This window comes from Zeugodacus cucurbitae, chromosome 5 (genome assembly GCF_028554725.1).
Source record: "Zeugodacus cucurbitae isolate PBARC_wt_2022May chromosome 5, idZeuCucr1.2, whole genome shotgun sequence".
Classification (NCBI taxonomy): Eukaryota; Metazoa; Arthropoda; class Insecta; order Diptera; family Tephritidae; genus Zeugodacus; species Zeugodacus cucurbitae.
The window spans coordinates 65,873,284-65,894,295 of NC_071670.1; the positions used below are offsets into that span (position 1 = coordinate 65,873,284).

The following is a 21,012-nucleotide window of genomic DNA, read 5'->3' on the forward strand; positions in this document are numbered from 1 at the left end:
AGGGTGACCAAATAAGTGCATAAAAAATTAAAAGAAAATAAAACAAACGAGTTTGAAAAAGAAATTCTAAAAAAATGTTGAAAAAGTAATTAAAAACAATTTAAAAACAAACCTTTAAAGCATTTTTTTAAAAACAAAATCTTGAAAAAAATTTAAAAAAAAGTTTTGAAAAATAAGTCTTGAAAAAAAATGTGAAAAACCGTTTTGAAAAAAATAAATTTTGAAAAAATATTTTTGAAAAAATGTTTTGAAAAAAAAAATTTCAAAAAGCTTTGAAAAGATATTTGAAAAAATAAATTGAAAACAAAATTTATAAAATAATTAAAAAATTAAAAAATTTTTGAAAAAAGTCAAAACAAACTCCTCCAATAAGAAAAAAACCTGAAAATCTAACACCTTCGCATACCCGCACCCCCCTTAATAAAAAATAAATCATACCCACAAAGTATGGTGGAGATACAGAAACCGAAATCTGCACTGAAAACGCCATCGGTGAAGCGAGAAACAGTCGTTGTCAACAATAGCGCACCAATGAAGAAGGTCACACTCGTAGCCAAGGATGAGGTGAGTACACAAACACACCAACACATTGCAACGTCGCCGCTTGTTATTGCGTTTGCTGCCAAGTGTCTTCGCTCGGCAGACAAACAAGCAGCGAAATGTGAAGCAGCGAAGCGCATCAATAAACGAGTTCTTTCAAGAAAACAAAAAACGCAACCAGCGTACTCTCCTCGCTGCGGCAACACATATGCGCTTCACACGTGTGCACACGCAGCCGCCAGCAGCTCGACCACCCCCAGCCTCGTTCACTTTGTGGCATTTGTGTGCCAATTTTCAACTGTTTTCACATATTTGCTTCGTGCTTGCTCTGCTGCACATCTTTGACGGGCAGACACAAACCAGCGATGTTGTTGTTGCTGCTACTGCCATCGCTGGTTTGTCTCTCAGTTTTTCGCTGTTGCTGCATCTGTTATCCATTGTCTTGTGAATTTTTTATTGCCACACATTTAAATTCTTTGTGGAGCGTTTATATTTGCCTGCTCGCTTGGTTGACTTCGTGGTTGGAGAGGAGCAAGCATAGACACACATACACAAACACGCACACAGTCGAACGGTAGCTAAGTTGAAGGGCGCATTTAGTTGAAATATTGGGTTTGTTAGAATAGTATAATAGTGAATGTTGTAGAAAAATTCTTGTAATGTTGGCTCGTTGCAACTAAGTTTTTTGTTGTATTTGATGAAGAATTTTTGTTTGTACAACTAGTTGTATGTTAGCGAAATTTCTATGGAAATCTTGTCAAAGAGACAACCACAAGTTTACTCACAATGTATCATATTGCCTAGCCTTATTATTCTTCGAATTTTAAACATGTTTTGAAATTTGAAAATACCAACTGGCATCCGTGGTACAATATTTTCTAGAAAAAATGTTACCAAATCTGTCCAGTTTAGTGAAGCATCGCTGTATAACCTGGTATTATCAGACATTTTTTTCAGTAGAAGATCCAAATGGAATTCCTGTACAAAATAAAACTTATAGAATTTCGAAAATATATGGTCTCTTGGTACATTCAATTAAATTTGACAGCAATTCCCACAAATAATCCGAAATCTAACAATGTGAGTTATAGGAAAGGGTTGGGATTTATATTAGAATGGCCCAACTTTTCAGAAGAAATGTTAACGTGCTGGGTTCTAACTGTACTCATTTTTTTTCAAAAAGCCAAGAACTTATCACTCATTAAAAAATTAATTAATTAATTAATTTTCTCTTGACTCAAAATATTACCGCAGACTGTAACGACGCCCCAGCATCCATATTCGAGAGATATGTCACTGTGTTATTTTTTCCTATTTCCATAAATAAAGAGAACCTTAAAGAGCCCTCGTTTTACAAGCATACGATCGTTGAAACAACCAAAGGCTTTCCCAAGTATCGAGAAGTGCCTCGAGGAAGTGACGGCACAAGTGCATAATATCGAATGGGGGGAAAATGAGAAAACAATTTTAACCCTCCAATGCCTACCCTACAGGTCATTGTGACCCCTATAAATGAGAACTACCAAATTTAAGAAAAATACAGGGGACTGAAATCATTCATAAAAATTTTCTGTCAGAAAATTTCACCAAAGTCGCTAGACAACACACGAATCGATTGTTCCAAGAATATAGTTTTTGTGTAGCACACTGATAAGAAGGTTATTCAACTCTCTCACTACACATTTTACTTATAATACGTAAACATGGTCAAAATGTCCCCTAGATGTCGAAACTCTTTTCTAGAAAGACTAGACTATTTTATTTGCAAATGAAGGTATTCCGCGGCGTCAAGTTTTTACATAAAATGGTAACACAAAAGAGACAAATTGCTGATAACCAAAAATTTCACGGATCAGTAGTAAGTTCCCACTCCATTAAGTTTTGGTAATTTGGTGAAAATTTAAGAAATTTTTGAAGGAATTTAAGAAGAGTAAAGCGAAGGATGTTAACTAACACGCAATCCATTAGCCATCTCCCTTTCATTCAACAGATTAGTCACATACTTCCTTACCTTTGTACCTTAATTACCCCCTTCACTAATTACGCCTATTATTTTATTTATAAAGACACTTCTCTCCTTGTCTTTGTTTTCTTTTTTACTTAACGAGAGCACAGCAGATAACAGCACGTCCGAGCGGCAACTCATTTCATTGTTGTAGTAAATTAATACAATTAGACGATGGCTCTTCTAAACAACAATCTAATTACGGCGTCGGCTGCAATGCAATGGCGGAAGCCGAAGCAGATTTCCTGTATTTCCTTTATGTATAAGTGGGTGGGTGTGTTTGTGTGCGATAATCGCATGTTTTCTGCACATTTTTTGAAACTGCGTACATTTTTTTTGTTTGAATATCAAATGCAGGCACTGTCGGGATGACCAAAAGAATTGACCCACAGGGTCGTTGTTGAAGGCTGCTGTGCACTGATAACAGTAAAGCACAAGTTGAAGTTAAGCAGTTGTTGACGGGTGTGTTGTTGTTTGTTTTGGTTGTGGAAGAGAATTACGTTGTTTTTATTTAGTGAAAATAATAATAAATTTATAAGTTAAATGCTTGCCTTCTAAGTGCGTCAGTGCGTATACGTAACATATATAAAATTATGGTATATTCAGCACATACATAGATATCCTTAAAAAATCTCCACTCTATGCAACCCTTCTACCCAAAAGACGTCTTTAATAAACCCGCACATTTTTAATTTAATTTTTTTCCTATTTATCTAAGAGACCTTGAGAAAAGCGTTCGTTAGTGTCGCACACACATGTTGACAATATACTTATGCATAAATTTATATATATCCATATGTATGTGTGTAATCTACACGTGCCTTACGTTGTCATCTAAATTCTGAAGCCTTTCAAACATTTTATGCAAATACCTTAAAGGCAAGTTTTGTCAAACAAGACAGAATTTCGCTACAAAAATGCCTGCTCGCACAGGCAACCACCAAAGTACAAGTGCAGTGTGTGTGTGCCTGCCACTGGGCCCAAGATACTCATACATTTAATACTGCGAGCTGTCTGCATAATCAGCTTATAAATTTGTACATTGTTCCCTTGCATGTGTAGGTGTGCGCTTGTGCTATAAATACATAAGCTACATGCTGCATAGACACAATCGACCTTCAGTTGACTGGTTTTTGGGAGAGAAGACTTTTCTCTTCTTGTGAGTAGACTTAAAACTCCCAAATAGGCAAAAAGATACACTACTAAATAAATAAGTAGTTGTATAGAGTGTTGAGTTGTTGTTGTTTGTACTGCATAATTAATAAAAGAGGAGGTGAATATGTATAAATAACTATAACTAGGAAAAAAATAAAGGAGGTACCTGTGCAAATATAAAGAGAAATAATAAAATAATATTAAAATAAAATAAAATAAAATAAAATAGAATAAAATAAAATAAAATAAAATAAAATAAAATAAAATAAAATAAAATAAAATAAAATAAAATAAAATAAAATAATATTATAATAAAATGAAATAAAATAAAATAAAATAAAATAAAATGAAATAAAATAAAATGAAATAAAATAAAATAAAATAAAATAAAATAAAATAAAATAAAATAAAAATAAAATAAAATAAAATAAAATAAAATAACATGAAATAAATTAAATTAAATTAAAATAAATTAAAATAAAACTTGACTATACATAACCTAGCATACCTTAACATAACAATACATAAAAAATAACATAATATAATAATTCCTAATCATAACTTTAATCAAAATATGAGCTAAATGAACATAACAGAAGCCAACATTGCACGAAATAATAAACCTAAAATAGAAAAAACTAAATTATATCCTCTCATATAAGCATTTACATATAACCTATTATCTCAATTGCCGTGTAATATTTTACAAAAAAAAATAACTAAATTACAACAACAAAACATATGGCTAACATTAAATAGCAATTAATATTTATTAACAGCGTAACGGTATATAATTCCCGTATTTAATGCCGCCACAGGAAATATTAATATGAACGCACATGCCGCTGGCCATAAAAAATATGATACATGTCCAATAATTTCGCACAGTGCTGCCACCAGGAAATAAAATGCCATGCCATTGAACATGGACTACACTCTACTTTGATATTTACGGTGCGCATTTGCTTGCTGCCCAGCTGGCTAATAGCCAAATGTGAAATGAACTAACGCCGGTATGCTTGTGAATAGCTATTAATGCAACAAAAACAACAATGATACACAATAACGGTACTATTCATTTATTTACGAAAATGCGCTCGAATTTTGCCTTTGTTATCGGACTCTCTTTGCCTCTCGCACTCTCTTTGCCGTCGCCTTGTCAATGCCATTTAATGCTGAGTCTCTATGTTTGTGTGTGTGTGTGCAACATTAAATATAACTGCTTTCTGCTATGTTCTGCTATTTATGTGTCGCTGTTATTACCTTTTGCGCTGCCTACTTACATCATTCATTTGCCCATTGCACAACTGCACAATGGTTGGACTTTTATGGACAACCGAAAAGTGGAAAAATGTCACAAATTCGCCTAACAACTTTCGCTTGGCAATTATAGTAAATTATTTATGACCGTAGGCTAACATTTGGCTATGAATTTCTCTCATTGTTTTTGCAATATTTCTAATTCATGGGAATTTTCATGAAAGCAGCACAAGTTCGGCAGAGAGCGCTACAAGCGATTTTCGCTTGGTTAATAACTTTGTGGCACAAAGCTACCTGATTTTAATGGTGGCATATTTTTTGACGCTATTAAATTTCGGCTATTCATTTGTAATTGTGCTATTAGATAGTAAATATTGCTTTAGTATGCCATTATAACTTGCGCTGTTAATATTTATTGTTGAGGTGTTTGAGGTTACTCATACGCCGTGGTGTACCACAAAGCATTAAACTGAAAAATGTAAACTTTGAATATATAAAGTGACTATTGTTGTTATTGTTGTTTGCGAATCATCAGAAAAAGTAAAAAAATTTCATTAAGAAAAAATTATTATTGTTGCCACCCACCCTGTACTTGTTAGTTCCACCGATACTTATCTGACTGTTTCAACGATTATGACAAACAAAAACAACAATAAAAAACTTCAAGTATAATGGCACTCAAAATGCCACAGCACGTTAATTGGCGTCATGTGGACGACACTCCTTTGAAATAATAACAACTAAAAGGAAAAATGTGAAATATACTCATGTGAACAACAACAAAAAAAAACTCATCACTATCAGCTGCTCGGCATTGGCGGTGGGACAGCGTTGACATACGTTGACCACATACAGCGCGCTGTTTACTGTTGAAGCTCATGTGAAAATGCTTATAGAGTGTTTGTGTGTGTATAAGTGAATATAAATATTCATATGTAAAGATACCCTGTAGGAAAGAATCTAGAGCAGGGGATCTTCGATAGAATGAAGTATATTTGCATAAATTTCGCATGGAATGAATTTAATTTGAGCGTTAGCTGCTACGAATTAAGTGAATTAATTTAAGAAACAAAAATTAAATATTTTACAATTTTAGGGTTGCCATTTATTATTTTCATTCAGTTTCAAAATAAATTTATTTAATTAAGAAAATTTTAAAATTCGTATTCAGAAAAAGTTTACCCAGCACAAAAAATAAAAAAAACGAAAATAGAGTTGCCATATGATTCAAAAAAATTATTAAATGTTTGCATTAAAAAACCACAGCGTTGAAGAAAATTAATTAAGGAATATTTTATATAATATTTTCTGCTTAAAATATTAGGGTTGCCAACTGAATTATTTTTGATTTATTTTAAATAAATACGCTAAATATAGATAAATACATTCAAATATAGTAAAACAATGCAAATTAATTAAAGAGTCTTTAAAATTTCATAAAAAAGCCTCAACGTTGAAATATTTTCAAACAGAGTTGCCACACTAAATCATTTCATTTTTTAACTTTTAAATTATTTGATTTTTTAAATGATCATACAACGCGAAGCTAACAATGTTTGATTTAAGACATATTTGGACAAGGGTTGCCATGTAACCACTGATAAAATTTTTTACAATATTTTAAAATTTCTTTATATGACTAAAATATAAAAATTCGAGCTTTATACAACAAACATTCTACAAGCATTTTATCAATAAGTAAACAATTTAGGTAGGGTTGCCCCTAAAATATTTTAAATACATTATATAAGGATTTAACGGTTATTTAATTATTTAAAATCTTGTGTAAAGGGTATAAAATAAAAAATGTATACCCTTTACATTTTCTCATTCATTGAGTCCACTTATTTACAAAACATTTTTCTAACGGGTTGCTACTTAAGCACATACACACACACAAATAACAGTGTTATATAAAATTCACAATAAAAGTTGCGGTCAGACAGACATAAATACCCAATTTGTCTGCGCTGCAGCGCTTTTCTGCACTCAGCAACTTAAATATTACACATACTCGTATATAGCATATGCATTGTCCTTCCATTGCCACAACTACCTCAATATATCATCGCTGCGCTGCATTATCCTTATTTGTTGTTTACACACCATAAACTTTACGCATCTCTGACTCACATCTACCATATTTGTATGGCCATAATTATATTGCACTCGCATGCAATTAAATTCTGTTTACAGCACACATACAAGTGTAATTGCCTCCGAGTGTGGGTGTGGTCCGACGTCAGCAGCCAGCCGTGATTGCCACAATGACAGTGCAATCATAAATGCACGCACACACACACACACATATACATACAGACGCGCAAACAATCAGCCTTCACACACTCACAGATGGTTGAATGCCCATAAATGCTTGTGGCAGATTGTATGTACACATGTACACATCCGGTGGCATATAAATTCATATTGAGGCTGCACCTCAAAGTTTAATTGCCCGACCGCTTGGCCCACATACATACATATGTACATACATACACGCTCGCAATTTGGATGGTTTCGCACGGCATTGAGTGGCAGCGCTTCCTTTCTTTTTAGCGTTTGACAATATTGCCACTTTTATTGCTCATTTTTATTTATTGTTATTGGAAGGCATTAAATCATAATTTTCCTTTAATATTCAATGAAATGAGACATAACTGGAAATTGCGTAATTGTCAAAAGTAATTAAAAAGTAATTAATTTGGAAATTAGCAAGTCTTAAATGCGATAATAACTCGGAAACTCGTATAAATATAGCATACTCACTCTCTCGAATAATATTTATAATTTTTATATTTTTGAGAATCCTTAACCCTTGCAGAATTTATATAATTATTAATTTTTCTAGCGATCTTTCCCGTTAGATACGCCACAAGTAAATCGATTTCAAATTTCAAGATAAAAATATTATAAAATCTTTATAATTATTATTTTTATTTTAAACTAGCCGACCGCTCCGGCTACTTGACGTTTTTTGCGTGGGTTCATCTAAATTCAAAGTAAAATGAAGAAAATTCGAGCATGAATTATATTTTATTTGTAATGAGCTAAATCTTGATTACGATCTCTAGTCTTTGATGACCGATGAAGATATCGGAAAAAAACTTTACACCATTATCGATAACGATTACTGGAAACGGAAGTCTCATAACGGAAGCGGATATGATACAAACCGAAGTCTTCCATGAACAGGAAACATTTATGTTAAGCCCTGAAGCTGGACGCTGATTCCGTCACTAAGCACTTTCTGAAGAAGGGACGTTTCCTGTCCAATTTTCACTTCCGTCATTTTGACGTCCGCTCCATATCGAACATCCGTTTCCGGTAAAATATTTTCGGTTGCTTAATTTACGGTTCCAGCACATCATTCCCATATCTGTTCCATCGGTCATCCCATATCTTGCTTCAGTTGGCTCATTCCGTTTACAGATGCCACCCATTTCCGGTTCCGACAATGTCGTTATTCATATCCGATTCCGGATGCCCCATTTCCGGTTTCGGTAACATCATATCCGGTTACCCCATGAGGTCAATAACCCCACCCTGATCACGTGATGACATTTCAAGATCACGTGATATTTTTGTTTACAGGTCAATGACCCTGCCCAGATCACGTGTTGTCACTTTAAGGTCACGTGATATTTTTGTTTACATTTTTGAGTAAGGTAAATGACCCCGACCAGATCAAGTGATGTCAATTCAAGGGCACGTGATATTTTTTTTTACATTTTTGAGTGTGGTCAATGACCCCACACTTATCACGTGATGTCATTACAAGATCACGTGATATTTTTGTTTACATTTTTGTGTGTGGTCTTTGGTGTCCGATGTCTTTCTCTCGGATTATGAAGTGAGCTTGTATATTTCTAATATTTTAACGATTTCCAGTTTCAGATTAAGATTCTCCATCACGGAGTCTTTTTGATACCCTCACCTGGGAACTATTTCCAGAAAGTTTAGATTCTAGCAATAAATATAGTCTATGTTACTCGAGGTGAATGTAGCTTTCGAATGGTGAACGAATTTTTGAAATCGGCACAGTAGTTTTTGAGTTTATTCATTACAAACATACATACAAATCTTTCCTCGTTATAATAGTAGTATAGATAAGCAAAATTTCAAATAAAATTTCCTTCCTTTTTTATTTCAGATATGTCACAAATAAATCGATAACAAATTTATCGAAAACTTCAAATCGATTTGTTATCGATAATAATATACATATACATATATAATTATATCGATCAAGACAGAAATATTTTAAACGTACTTAATATTTTCATTTTGAATAAATACACATATCATAAATAAATCGATAACAAATTTATCGAAAACTTCAAATCGATTAGTTAACGATTATTATACGATTTTTCTCTTGAAAAATGAAAAGAGATTTTTTCGCTTGCTGTCAAGTATTAAAAAAGAAAGCTGAATCAACTTTTTCCGATAGAATCTTAAGCTCCAAAAGAAGCATTTCAACTATAAAAGTGTTTGCTATCTTTTCTTACTTATTTTTATATCTTTTCTTATCAGCTACGTCGGTTTCCTGGAAGTAATTTCTTTAGGAAGATGATTTTTTCCGACATATTTATTTTCATTTCGATTAAAAACCGATTTTTCATTAATTAATATTTAATAGAAAGTAACATAAAAAACATTAATTATTAATATAGTTTTTCTTAAAAACATACATATATTTTAAAGCCATTGTAGAGCTTTAAACTATTTTTAAGCTGTCCTTAAACCCTATAAAATTTTAGGCGCTGTAGTCTACATATTTCGAAATATTGTTTTTATAGTCCGATTTGGCTCATTTCCTATAAGAATACTGATAACGGCAATCTATTTTTTAAGGAGGTCTATATTCCTATTGGTCTCATAAGTGATAATGTAAAAAACCCTTCCCTGGATTCTTAGTAGAAAGAAAAGTTCTTACTCATCTTCATTTCACTGGTTCAAATTTATTTTCCAACTATTTTATAGCACATCGTGCCCACCTAAGCATGAAGAACGCATCAGCGCTTCACTTGCACGCAAAGTAGCGTAATTGCAAGCGGTATTTTAGAGAGAAAACAAAAGGCGGACACATTCGCTCGCCGCAAATGATGAATGATGGCTTTGGCGCCGGCATGGCACACTCAACTCCATAACCATTTATCTATGCACTACATAATATAAAGTATATGAACTCTCCGGTGAATGTAATTGTGCATATTGAGACGCTCGAGAAAGTACATTTATTGTCCGAACACATGCATTACATCACTTGGGTTATAAAATTTTAATGAGATTTCCATTGCAAATAAGCAAAATGCGTAAAGATTTTTATTGCACATCGATTACGCTTCAGTGATTTACTGCAGTGCAGGTTGCGTATACGCCCCGACCAATGCAAGGTGGAGTGGTAGAAAATGATAAAGCAGAGCAATTCAAATGGATTTTTGTTTATGTATGTATGTTTGTATATAAATATATATTCTTTACTTCTCTTTCAATTCTCCTCCGCTTTGCCATGCATTCACTTCATTATGCAAAGCTTTCATAGCTTCCTTAACGTTATGATAATAATAACGAGCGGCAGTACATTATGCGGCGCATTCGCTTGTCAATGCGATTATATCAGTGAGTGAGCAGTAAAACATAAAGCAAGGACACAAATTTGTATTGTCTTCCCTTCGTCCTTTGTTACGGAGAAAATATTTTATTTATAAAGCTGCTCGGAGGTGTTGAGCATATTTCACTGATTTTCTTTATTTTTTTCTGTCACTTTATACGCACCTAGCAAGACACAAACAAGCATATATACTAATATATGCACATATACCGTTATTATTAGTCCTAAAATATGTTTGTCCCGAAAAATCAAGGTCGAAAATTGCCAGCCCAACAGGCAGCAAGGCGCAGAAAGTCACACGAAGTCATAGAAATATTATTTGCCACTGTCAACCACTACTCCCGAACACACATACATTTCCATATAAAACATATTCTACATATTCATATTAGTGGCTTCCTTTGTCACATAAACTATATGCCGTTATTTTTGGCGCATAAAGTAGCATAACTTGTACGCTGTCGCACGCAAAATTTCGATTCATTTCTTTTTATACTGTTTATATGTATGTATAAAACACGACTTTTTGCTATGGCAACTCTGCTGAGTGCGCCGTTATGTGTCACTTTACAATGACAAACTTCGCAAATTACAGCAAAAACACCTTATGTGTCAGTCTAATGATTTATTAATAGCAAATCACGCGCCGCTGATGTTGTTAGGATTATGGGGAGACGTTGATTTGGGAATATTGTGAATAGGCTGACAGTTGTTAGGGGGAATGCATGTGACATAATCAGCAGTATTGGTATATGTGAAGTAAAAATTAGAAAAAATCGCGCGTGATATAATTGAAATACGCTCACTTAATGGTGATTATGGAGGATATTTTTTGAGAATTTTTTTTGTTTTTTTTTTCGAACATAGCATTGCTCGATTCACTTTTTCCCCCAGCTTAAGATTCAAGAGTTTGGCTAAGTAGTTAATTGATGAATTAAAAAGCTGTTCCCAGTATTCAAACGGCTAGCAATAAGTTGAAGTTTATTACTACCATATATGGACTACTTGTGCCCCCGATACCCTCCCTTTTTGATCTTAATGATTCTTCGAAATAAAATTCCACGGAACCTGAAGAAAATTTTGTCTTCGATTTTGTGTTGCAAAGATCTCAGAGTATTCAGCGAATTTAGGAACTGAGGGATCTGGAAGATTATTTTTCGGTTCGAACGGAGATTTTGATAACAATCTGAGACTCAAAATGGACTATATAGAGACCATAGCTACTGAATACCAGTTGCAAAGGTTTTAAATATGCTCAAAGTTCTAAGGAATGGATGCATAGAATTTTGCTCTAGACATGGAGACCTACACTTGCATATAGCAAACTCCGTTAATAATACCAACGGTTCAGTTGATCTTTTTCTCTCTCTCTCTCTCTCTCCAGCTCTGAGGGAGCACTATTAATCAATATATGTTGTAGAATTTTAAATAATTACGCCAATTATTGTCATTCAAAAAATTTACAGTAGCTCATTACATGAAATTATAACAAATATATAGTTGAACTTTAGCTTTAAAATTCAGTGCTTTATCCACCCATCGTTTTGTAGAGCTGAATAAGTTTCGGAAGTCAAACAATCTGAAGATACTGGTATGAAGTTCCAGCTGTATAAAGTTATTCCAAGCTATTCAGTCATCGTTTTGATAAGATGAATAAGTGGAAAAGTCAATAAATTGAAGTTCATGTGACGAAGTTCCAGCTTTATAAATCCATTCCAAGGGTTCAGCTATCGTTTTGTTGAGCTGAGTGAAAAAAGGCAAACATTTTAATATCCTTGCATTGGCTCCAGCTTTATAAATATATTCCAAACTTTTTTATGCGTTTTGATATTCAGCACTCTATTCAGCAATCGTTTTGTTGAGCTGAATGAATGGAAAAAGCAAAAAGCTTGTAGATCCTGACATGAAGTTCTAGCTATATAAAGGTTACATATCCTATCTGAAGGCTAACAATTATTTTACAGTTAGTCTTAACGCTCCTTGTAGACTACTAAATTTACAAAATGTTGTTGGCAGCACTAATAGATATATTTTGATAAAATAAACTTGTTAATCTCTTGACTTTTCGAAAACAAAAACTTCCTTGAAGAAGCCGTTGAATCATTAGTCTCAATCCATAATAACTTTTTTTCACACTAACACAACCAAACGTTTATGAGACTAATTACATAATAAAAATTGAACAAATGGACCTATTAGAATTCCAATTAAATATTTTACGGCTCACCTGCATATGAGTGCCCACGCAAATCAAGCAAAAAAATATGTTTTTTTAGCGCCCCTTAAGCTATATACATGATGGCGTAATATGACCTTAATACTTGATCCAATTCAATCATTTAGTATTTTTTTAGTAGAAACCCGCAAGAAATTCAATTAGCGCAAAACACAAAGAATAATTACAACGAAAACCACACATAAAAACCGACATAAAACACTTACAACCACACAACATACACACAGCACATACACACATACTCGTAGATTATACCGTTAACCAAATCATGCATGTGTTTAAGCAGTTAAATGCAGTTCACCTGATTGCATGTGCAATGGCGCGACTGCCTCGCCAAGCAAACCCACATTGCAAGTGGCAGAAGAAGCAGCCAAAGAACATATGTACATGCGAGCACAACTACAACAGCGCCAACAACAACAACACAAAAGCAACTTTCTGCAGCAATATTCTCGCTTTTTTTACGCCGCCTCGTGCGCTTCGTGTTGCAAGTTGCAGGTCTTCATCAATTAAATTTGCCGTCGAGCGCTTAACTGCATGCCTTCGTGTAATTTCCGCTCGATTTCGTAAGTTACCGTTATTCAGCAAATATATGCGCTAGCGAGCATGTAGTAATTGTGGATATATGGAGAGATGTATGTATGTGTATGCATGCATTATTAATGGGCTTTTTATGTGCAATCTACAAGAGGGCTTATCATTCATTCTCCTTCTTTGATTTTGATTAATTTGAGTATGCATTTGCTTGGAGTCAAGCAAGTACAGTGTTGTTGGAAAAAAATGCACCGAATATTCGAAATTAAAAATTTTAAATTCTGTTATTTTTCTGGGGTTAAATTTTTAAAATATTATTTGCCTTTCAAAATTTTAAATGTTTCTGGCCATCAGAGCCATTTAAGCGACCGTTTCGACATTTTGAAAAAATCATGAATTTTCATAAATATTATTTAACTTCTAAGTGCTCTAAATTTGGTAGATTTCGCTATCCTTTTATTAAAAAAATGAGTTGTTTGTCGACACATTTCCGATTAAACGTAATTTCAAAATTTCCATAGATGGCGCTGGTAGCGAAGTGATTATAAAATACATGTTTTCTGCCTTTTATCTAAGAGGAGTTTAGCATAATGTATGTACCGATTTCTGGATCGAAATAATTTACAAAATGACCTTTCAGAATTTCATTACAAAATTAGCTTAATCCAACTACGGCATTCATCAATTTTCCCATGACCTTGCTTGACCTCTAAGTATTAAATATAGAATTCAATTTCTATTATTTCCCCAAAGCGAATGCCAGCAGCCAAAATAACCTTCACGCTCTTGACATTAACGCAGTGTCATGTAAACAAAAGGCGGCGGCAATGATTTCCATATACCGTTACAAGCGCGCGAGCGAACGAACGAGCAATCGAAAATGCATATGATAAAAGCGCATTTTTGCTTGAATAAACAAGCGGCGAATGCAAAATGTTGCAGAAGCATTATAGACTCGCGCTGTCGAAAGGCTGTTACTAAAATCCTAAATGCAATGCATAAGTTTTCAAGTGAGTGTAAGAGTGTGTATGAGTGTGTGCTCGAGCGATTACTGGAAAGAAAGTAGTTTGTGTGGAATTTCAATGCATTAAAAACATAAAAGGCAGATTATGGCGAATAATGCAAGCGATTGATAGACACATGCCACACAAGTGCGTCGAGAGGAAAAGGCGGCGTGCTAAGAGTGTAGATTCTAATCTATTTCTGCATAAAATTCTTGTGAAAGTTTACGCGCACTTGCAGCTGAGTCGCCCGTAATTGAAGAGACTTGAAAATCTTTAAATATTTTATGCTTGCTTTTAGCATTGCCACTTGTTGGCTGCGACGATGGTGCATCAGAGCACAGATGATACATAAAGTAAGAAGATTTTAATTCTGGGACTGACTTCCAAGTACACAGTTTGAAACAATAAAATTAATTTCACTACAAATTGATCGATTAAAAGAGATAAATTGTTTCGGTAATTAATAATTTCTAATTGTTAAATATCGATAAATCTTCAATTATTTGCAGCAATAAACCTGTATTTAAGATCGATTAGTCGATCGAAACTACTCGGTATAGGAGATACTTTGACTGAAAGAACATAATTTCGATATGTGAAACCGTTTAACGCTAATCAGTCGATTGGAAAAACTCACTATCAGTTAAGAGTAGCAAAATGTCGATAAATCGATTTATGGTAATTATTTTCAATAAAAACCCCGTCTTTATAGAAAACAACGTGCTTTATGAATATCGATAAATCAATATGAAGTGCATGTTATAGATAATGATATCAAACTGATATCAAACTGATATCAAACTGAATTGCAAACTGATGATTTGATTGAAATGATGTAATTTCGATAAAAAGTATATCTTTACTTTACACTGAGTTCAAAGAAGTTAACAAATATTTATAAACCGATCAGATCTACTTCATACACATCAAGGAGACCAATCCAAAGAGGATCATGGGTTTCGAAAAATGAGTTTAAGAGACGCAATATCAATAATCAAAACTTATATTTAGATAAATCGAAAAATCGACCGCCTTAGTATAGAACTTGAATTCCGAAAAATGGATTGAAGATAGGCCATATCGATATATACCAAAAATTTACTAATCGATAACATGTAATAATTGAGCAGAAGTAATCGAAATTCTGAAACCCCCGGAAAAAGTGCTCTATGAGTTTCAATAAATCGATTAACAGTAAATATTTTCAATAATAATAGCGTTATAATTAATGAAGAAATAATAAATAAATAAGAGGTACTCAATATCGATAACATAAACATGATTTTCAAACATCGATTAATCGTTTCAAAGTATTGAGTTTCACTAAAACGTAACCACGAAAAATACATAGACATGTAAAGTCTCTTTTAGCACTTTTTTCCGCACATTTCATGCACTCATATGCATTCCCAGTCGCACAATCGCATTCGCCGCAGAGGAAATCGCAAAGATTTAATTGAATTTAATAAACACAAAGAAAGCCACTTAATCCGCAATCGAATTAAAATAGCAAGCATAACTCAATTAACAGCGCACACAGGCACACACATATTGCACACAGTTTATGCAAACAATGAGCAAGGACTGCGAGCGCATAACTAGTCAGAGCAGCTGTTTGTACTCGTGCATACATATGTGGCAGCGAGTAACTTAACGCGCTCAAACGCACATATTTTCCGCTCAACTAACCATTACACTTATGACTGTGCTAAGTAAATACACTTACGCCAGTATTAACCGTGAGATCCGTGCCATGCACCGCAACATACACACACACAAACACACAGACAGCAGTGTAAATTTGCAGCAATTTGCTGGCGGTCACATCACTCATACCCCCCGCCGCACGCGCAACCTCAACTACTTCTGCGATTTGCTTTGCATACACATTCGCACACGCTTGGCATAACTGCATTCTCGCTCGCTCGCTTCTCGGTTGTGTAGTGCGCTTCAGCTGATTCGCTGATGGCTTTTCACTTCATTTCAGTTCACTTGTCAATTAAGCAAATCAAGGATAACTATTTTCCCCATTGCATATTTTTAATTCCTCATACACACACACACACACATATATATTTTACTGTGGCATTGCTTATCGCAAGCTTTCCATTTTTAGCGCCACATTGAGTGCACTTCTTGCATTGTCTAACTGTCGGGCGCTGTCGGTTTGTCGTATCAATGACGCTGACAGCCAGTGGCGTCTTCTCGGCTTCTAGAGATAAACGAGAATGCCAAAAATAAAGTTTTCAATTTTTATTACTTTCATATATTATTTTTAATTTTAAGTGGATTGGAATGCAGAATATATTTCATTCTTATCTGTATGCACATTTCTACAAGGATCAGCATATTGAATTCAATATGAATTTTAAAGAAAACCTATGAATAGAGTGTGAGAATTGACAGAAGAATGGATGGAAATATATTTTTAAGCAATTGGTTAACGTATTTCTATATTATTTTACAGTGGCTCTGAAACTGAATATTCATTCCAATTACAGAGATAGAGATAGAGATAGAGATAGAGATAGAGATAGAGATAGAGATAGAGATAGAGATAGAGATAGAGATAGAGATAGAGATAGAGATAGAGATAGAGATAGAGATAGAGATAGAGATAGAGATAGAGATAGAGATAGAGATAGAGATAGAGATAGAGATAGAGATAGAGATAGAGATAGAGATAGAGATAGAGATAGAGATAGAGATAGAGATAGAGATAGAGATAGAGATAGAGATAGAGATAGAGATAGAGATAGAGATAGAGATAGAGATAGAGATAGAGATAGAGATAGAGATAGAGATAGAGATAGAGATAGAGATAGAGATAGAGATAGAGATAGAGATAGAGATAGAGATAGAGATAGAGATAGAGATAGAGATAGAGATAGAGATAGAGATAGAGATAGAGATAGAGATAGAGATAGAGATAGAGATAGAGATAGAGATAGAGATAGAGATAGAGATAGAGATAGAGATAGAGATAGAGATAGAGATAGAGATAGAGATAGAGATAGAGATAGAGATAGAGATAGAGATAGAGATAGAGATAGAGATAGAGATAGAGATAGAGATAGAGATAGAGATAGAGATAGAGATAGAGATAGAGATAGAGATAGAGATAGAGATAGAGATAGAGATAGAGATAGAGATAGAGATAGAGAGAAGATGGAAAAGGGGGAGAGACAAACAAAGACTTTTATATCGTTGGAGAACTAAAAATCTTCGTTGCAACTCTTCATTCAAATGTAAAATCTCCAAAACTCTCCACATTCTCTTTGTAAGTAGAAAAATTACCAAACACCAATTGTAATTACTGAAGAAATACCGTAAGTTTGTTCAATTCCAAAAGCTGAAAGGTTTCGTAAGACTATAAAAGGTCTTAGATCCTAGTATTATGTTGCCTTTCTGCTATAAAACCCTAAAATTACTCAATAACAATATGGTGAATTGGCACCTATAGAGCGTTTAAATCAATATTAACTTACTTTTTCTGTACAAAAAAACATTAAAATACCTATTTCTCAACTCAGTCCCCACATTCAACCTTACCATATTAACACTTTCCCCAACATTTACATAACCCTTCCGCAGCTGTCACATGAGCGTATGAAGTTTTCGCCGCAAACTTTAAAGATAACCACTTTTGCGCTGCTTTTTCAATTTTTTTGCACTCGTCATTGTGCTCACATGTCAACAATATCCTTTTTCCTGAAAGTGAATTACTGTAATTTTAACTTTTTGTCATCACTCTTTCATTTGCCTTCCCCTTTCTTTTTTACTGTCTTTATACTATATCGTAATTTTCATGCTCACTCTCCTTGATATCGCGCTGTCTTCTGTTGGCATTCGCACTTTTGGCGCCAACACACACATCCAAGCAAACATACCGAAATATTCAGTACGACTCATATAAAATTAATGTGGCCACTTTTGCGCACTATTTGTTGAATATACCAAGCGAAGGCGTGGCATGAAAGCGTATTTGTTGAATATTCGCAACTAGCGAGTTTATTTTCTGCTTACGCTTTCATGAGCTCATCCTGATGGTATGCTGTGGGATTATTTGAAACGCCGTTAACACCCAATCACGTCGTGTACTCGTACTGTCACATGGTTAACGGTGGATATATATTTCCAAACAACACAAGCACATAATTGTTAATGTTGAAACAGCTAGGGATATTAAGACTTTAAGGTAAGACCACGATAAAAAAAGTAAAATGCTGTGAATAGAAATTTAGAAAGCTTTGAATAGTTAAATGCAAGACGAGTCGGAGACTGTTGGTGAACTATTAGATTTCAGATGTCAGGAACATTAGATCAGTTCTTATATAACGAGCACTAAGTATAGACCACTGATAAGTCATAGATCAGGGGTCTGAAATTACTTTCAAATATTAATTATTAGAAGTCAAGTATCAGAGTGCAATGATCTCAAATGAATATCATAATTCGAAGAGGGATCAGAGATTTTTTTTCAATATTTAGTCATTCGTCTACATTAATATTGTCACCTTCAATATAGTCCCCATGCAATATTTTACACTTATGCCAAGGCTTCTTCCAATCGTCGAAACACTTCTCAAAGTTACATTGAAAATGACTACCAACTACTAGGGAACAAAAACTCAATATGAGAAAAAAAAAAGTGAGAAGCAAATAGTCGAAGATTATAAGTAGAAACTTGATAGTAGAGACCTCATATCACATGTACCAAGATTCGGTATTTCTATATCTTGAGCAGCTATTAATCTCTAGCACAGAATGTAAACATTCAAATTGTGGTTCAAATTTCCAGAAAGAGAAGTCAGATTCCAAATAAGACTTGAGAGAAAATGAACTTGGATTTGCAAACAGTGATCTATAAAAGATCAAAGCCAAACATCGAAGATAAAAAAACTAGTGCACAAAGGTCCCATCGACGTAAAATCAGATATATAGACCAATCAATATGCAAATACATAAAGCATGGATCAGGTATAAAGGTGCTCAGATTAGGACTTCAGATTTAATATAAAAAGTTAAGATCGAAACTCCTTACTAAGATGAAATAAGAGTAACCCTTAGTCTTTCGATCGATAAAATACAAAGTTATAAGAGATCTCTAATCGCGAACTACACAACATGATATTAAAGACCAAATTCAGAAACCCAGAGAAATAAAAAAACTCTACCCAAAAGGTTTCCTCTAGACCATTTGTAAAATTTTTTGAAGTAAATATATTTTCCACTGTGTAACAGACTCCAAAGGACGCTCTTCAATTTTTATATTTTTTTTCTTGTAATCACAATTTTTAAACCCGTTTTTATGAATGTTTGATTCTCCGCTATTACATTACACGCTGTCATCGTTGTTAGCGGTTTTTCTCTGCGCTCTTTCAACACGCATACGCGCCCGCATATTTACATTGACATATTATACCGTTTTGCTTGTTTCTTGTTTTTTCTTCTTTCTTCTGCTTTTTGAAACCGCTATTTTGTTGGCATTAATGGCGCACACTTAACTGGGTCGCTTGTCATCGCCGCCGCCATACAACATAATTAAATGACTGTAAGTGGTGGCTACACGGCGGTGCGTGTGTGTGTGGGGGTGTTGGTGTTGATCTTTGCGGTGCCCTCATCAACATTTATGCAAACACAAACACACACATACATATACTTACATACATACGAACATCATCTGCAAGCGTCGCATACTTGGTCTTCATTGAAGGGCCTCATGTGCTTCGCGTTTGGCATGCGGCATGTGATTTACTCGCTATTTGGTCGCTTAAAGGCTTAAGCAAGTCATATAATTTCACTTTGTAAACTTTTAATGGCTGCTCTGCTCAGCTCTTGATGACACATCACAATTTGTGTCACCACTTTGTTGATGGGTCCAGTTATTTAATGTGAGGCTCACGGTATGCTCTTAAAAATGCGAAGCAAATTTTATGCCTCAGCGGTGTGTAGTAATCACTCGGTAATGTAGAAATTAAGAAGAGATACTTATTTGATTTCAGTTGAGAGTGGCGCATCATGCTGTGAGGGGACTAAAAGTAGATAGTACAGCTTTTATAGTCGTAAATATATGTACATATCTGAATATGTCATCATTAGTAAATAGACATATGAACGAGCATGCAGAAGGTCTAGGAGGTCTAGAAGATCATATTAGCTTATAAGCTCTCATATAGAGAAGAACAAAATGATATTTTATTGGAAATCTGAGATAACGAAGAATTTTGTTAAAAAACTAGAATAAGTTAAGTAAAGAAATAGACAAATGGTTGGTCCAAATAAGACCCAATTAGATTACATTAGCGCTACTTTTCCCAAGCAAATTTATGCTAATTCTCTCTCCTATTACATATGATACAAATACCTTTAACCCAGATTCGTCCAGAGATACCCATTTTGTCACCAACTCGTGCGTACTCACATTCTACAATATAGACAGAACACATGAGAGAGAGATAGATAGATATCCATAGACTTAGTCCAAGTATTCAATACCAATACCTTAAAATTTTATATCTGTTCTCTGGCGAAAATACGGCTCATACCACACGGTATTAGTCAAGACGTATTTTCTTGTCCGATACGACAACTGCCCTTAGCTTTATATGTGACAACCCAACAAGACGAAACAAAAACGCATGTCTGTGTCTTGACTTATTTG

General features: G+C 34.2%; 1 protein-coding gene across 3 annotated transcripts in view; it reads left to right on the forward strand.

Annotated features, from left to right (window-relative positions):
- LOC105213776 (inactive dipeptidyl peptidase 10) overlaps positions 1–21,012 on the forward strand; it is a 201,794-nt gene that overhangs the window by 165,834 nt on the left and 14,948 nt on the right. Inside the window, exon 1 of one of the 3 annotated variants that reach the window (XM_011186831.3) lies at positions 239–564. The exons of the other annotated variants lie outside the window; for them this stretch is intronic. Within the exon in view, the coding sequence (XP_011185133.2) occupies positions 448–564 (117 nt within the window). The 5' untranslated portion in view covers positions 239–447. Of the gene's footprint in view, positions 1–238; positions 565–21,012 lie in introns of those variants that run through there. 3 annotated transcript variants of the gene reach the window in all.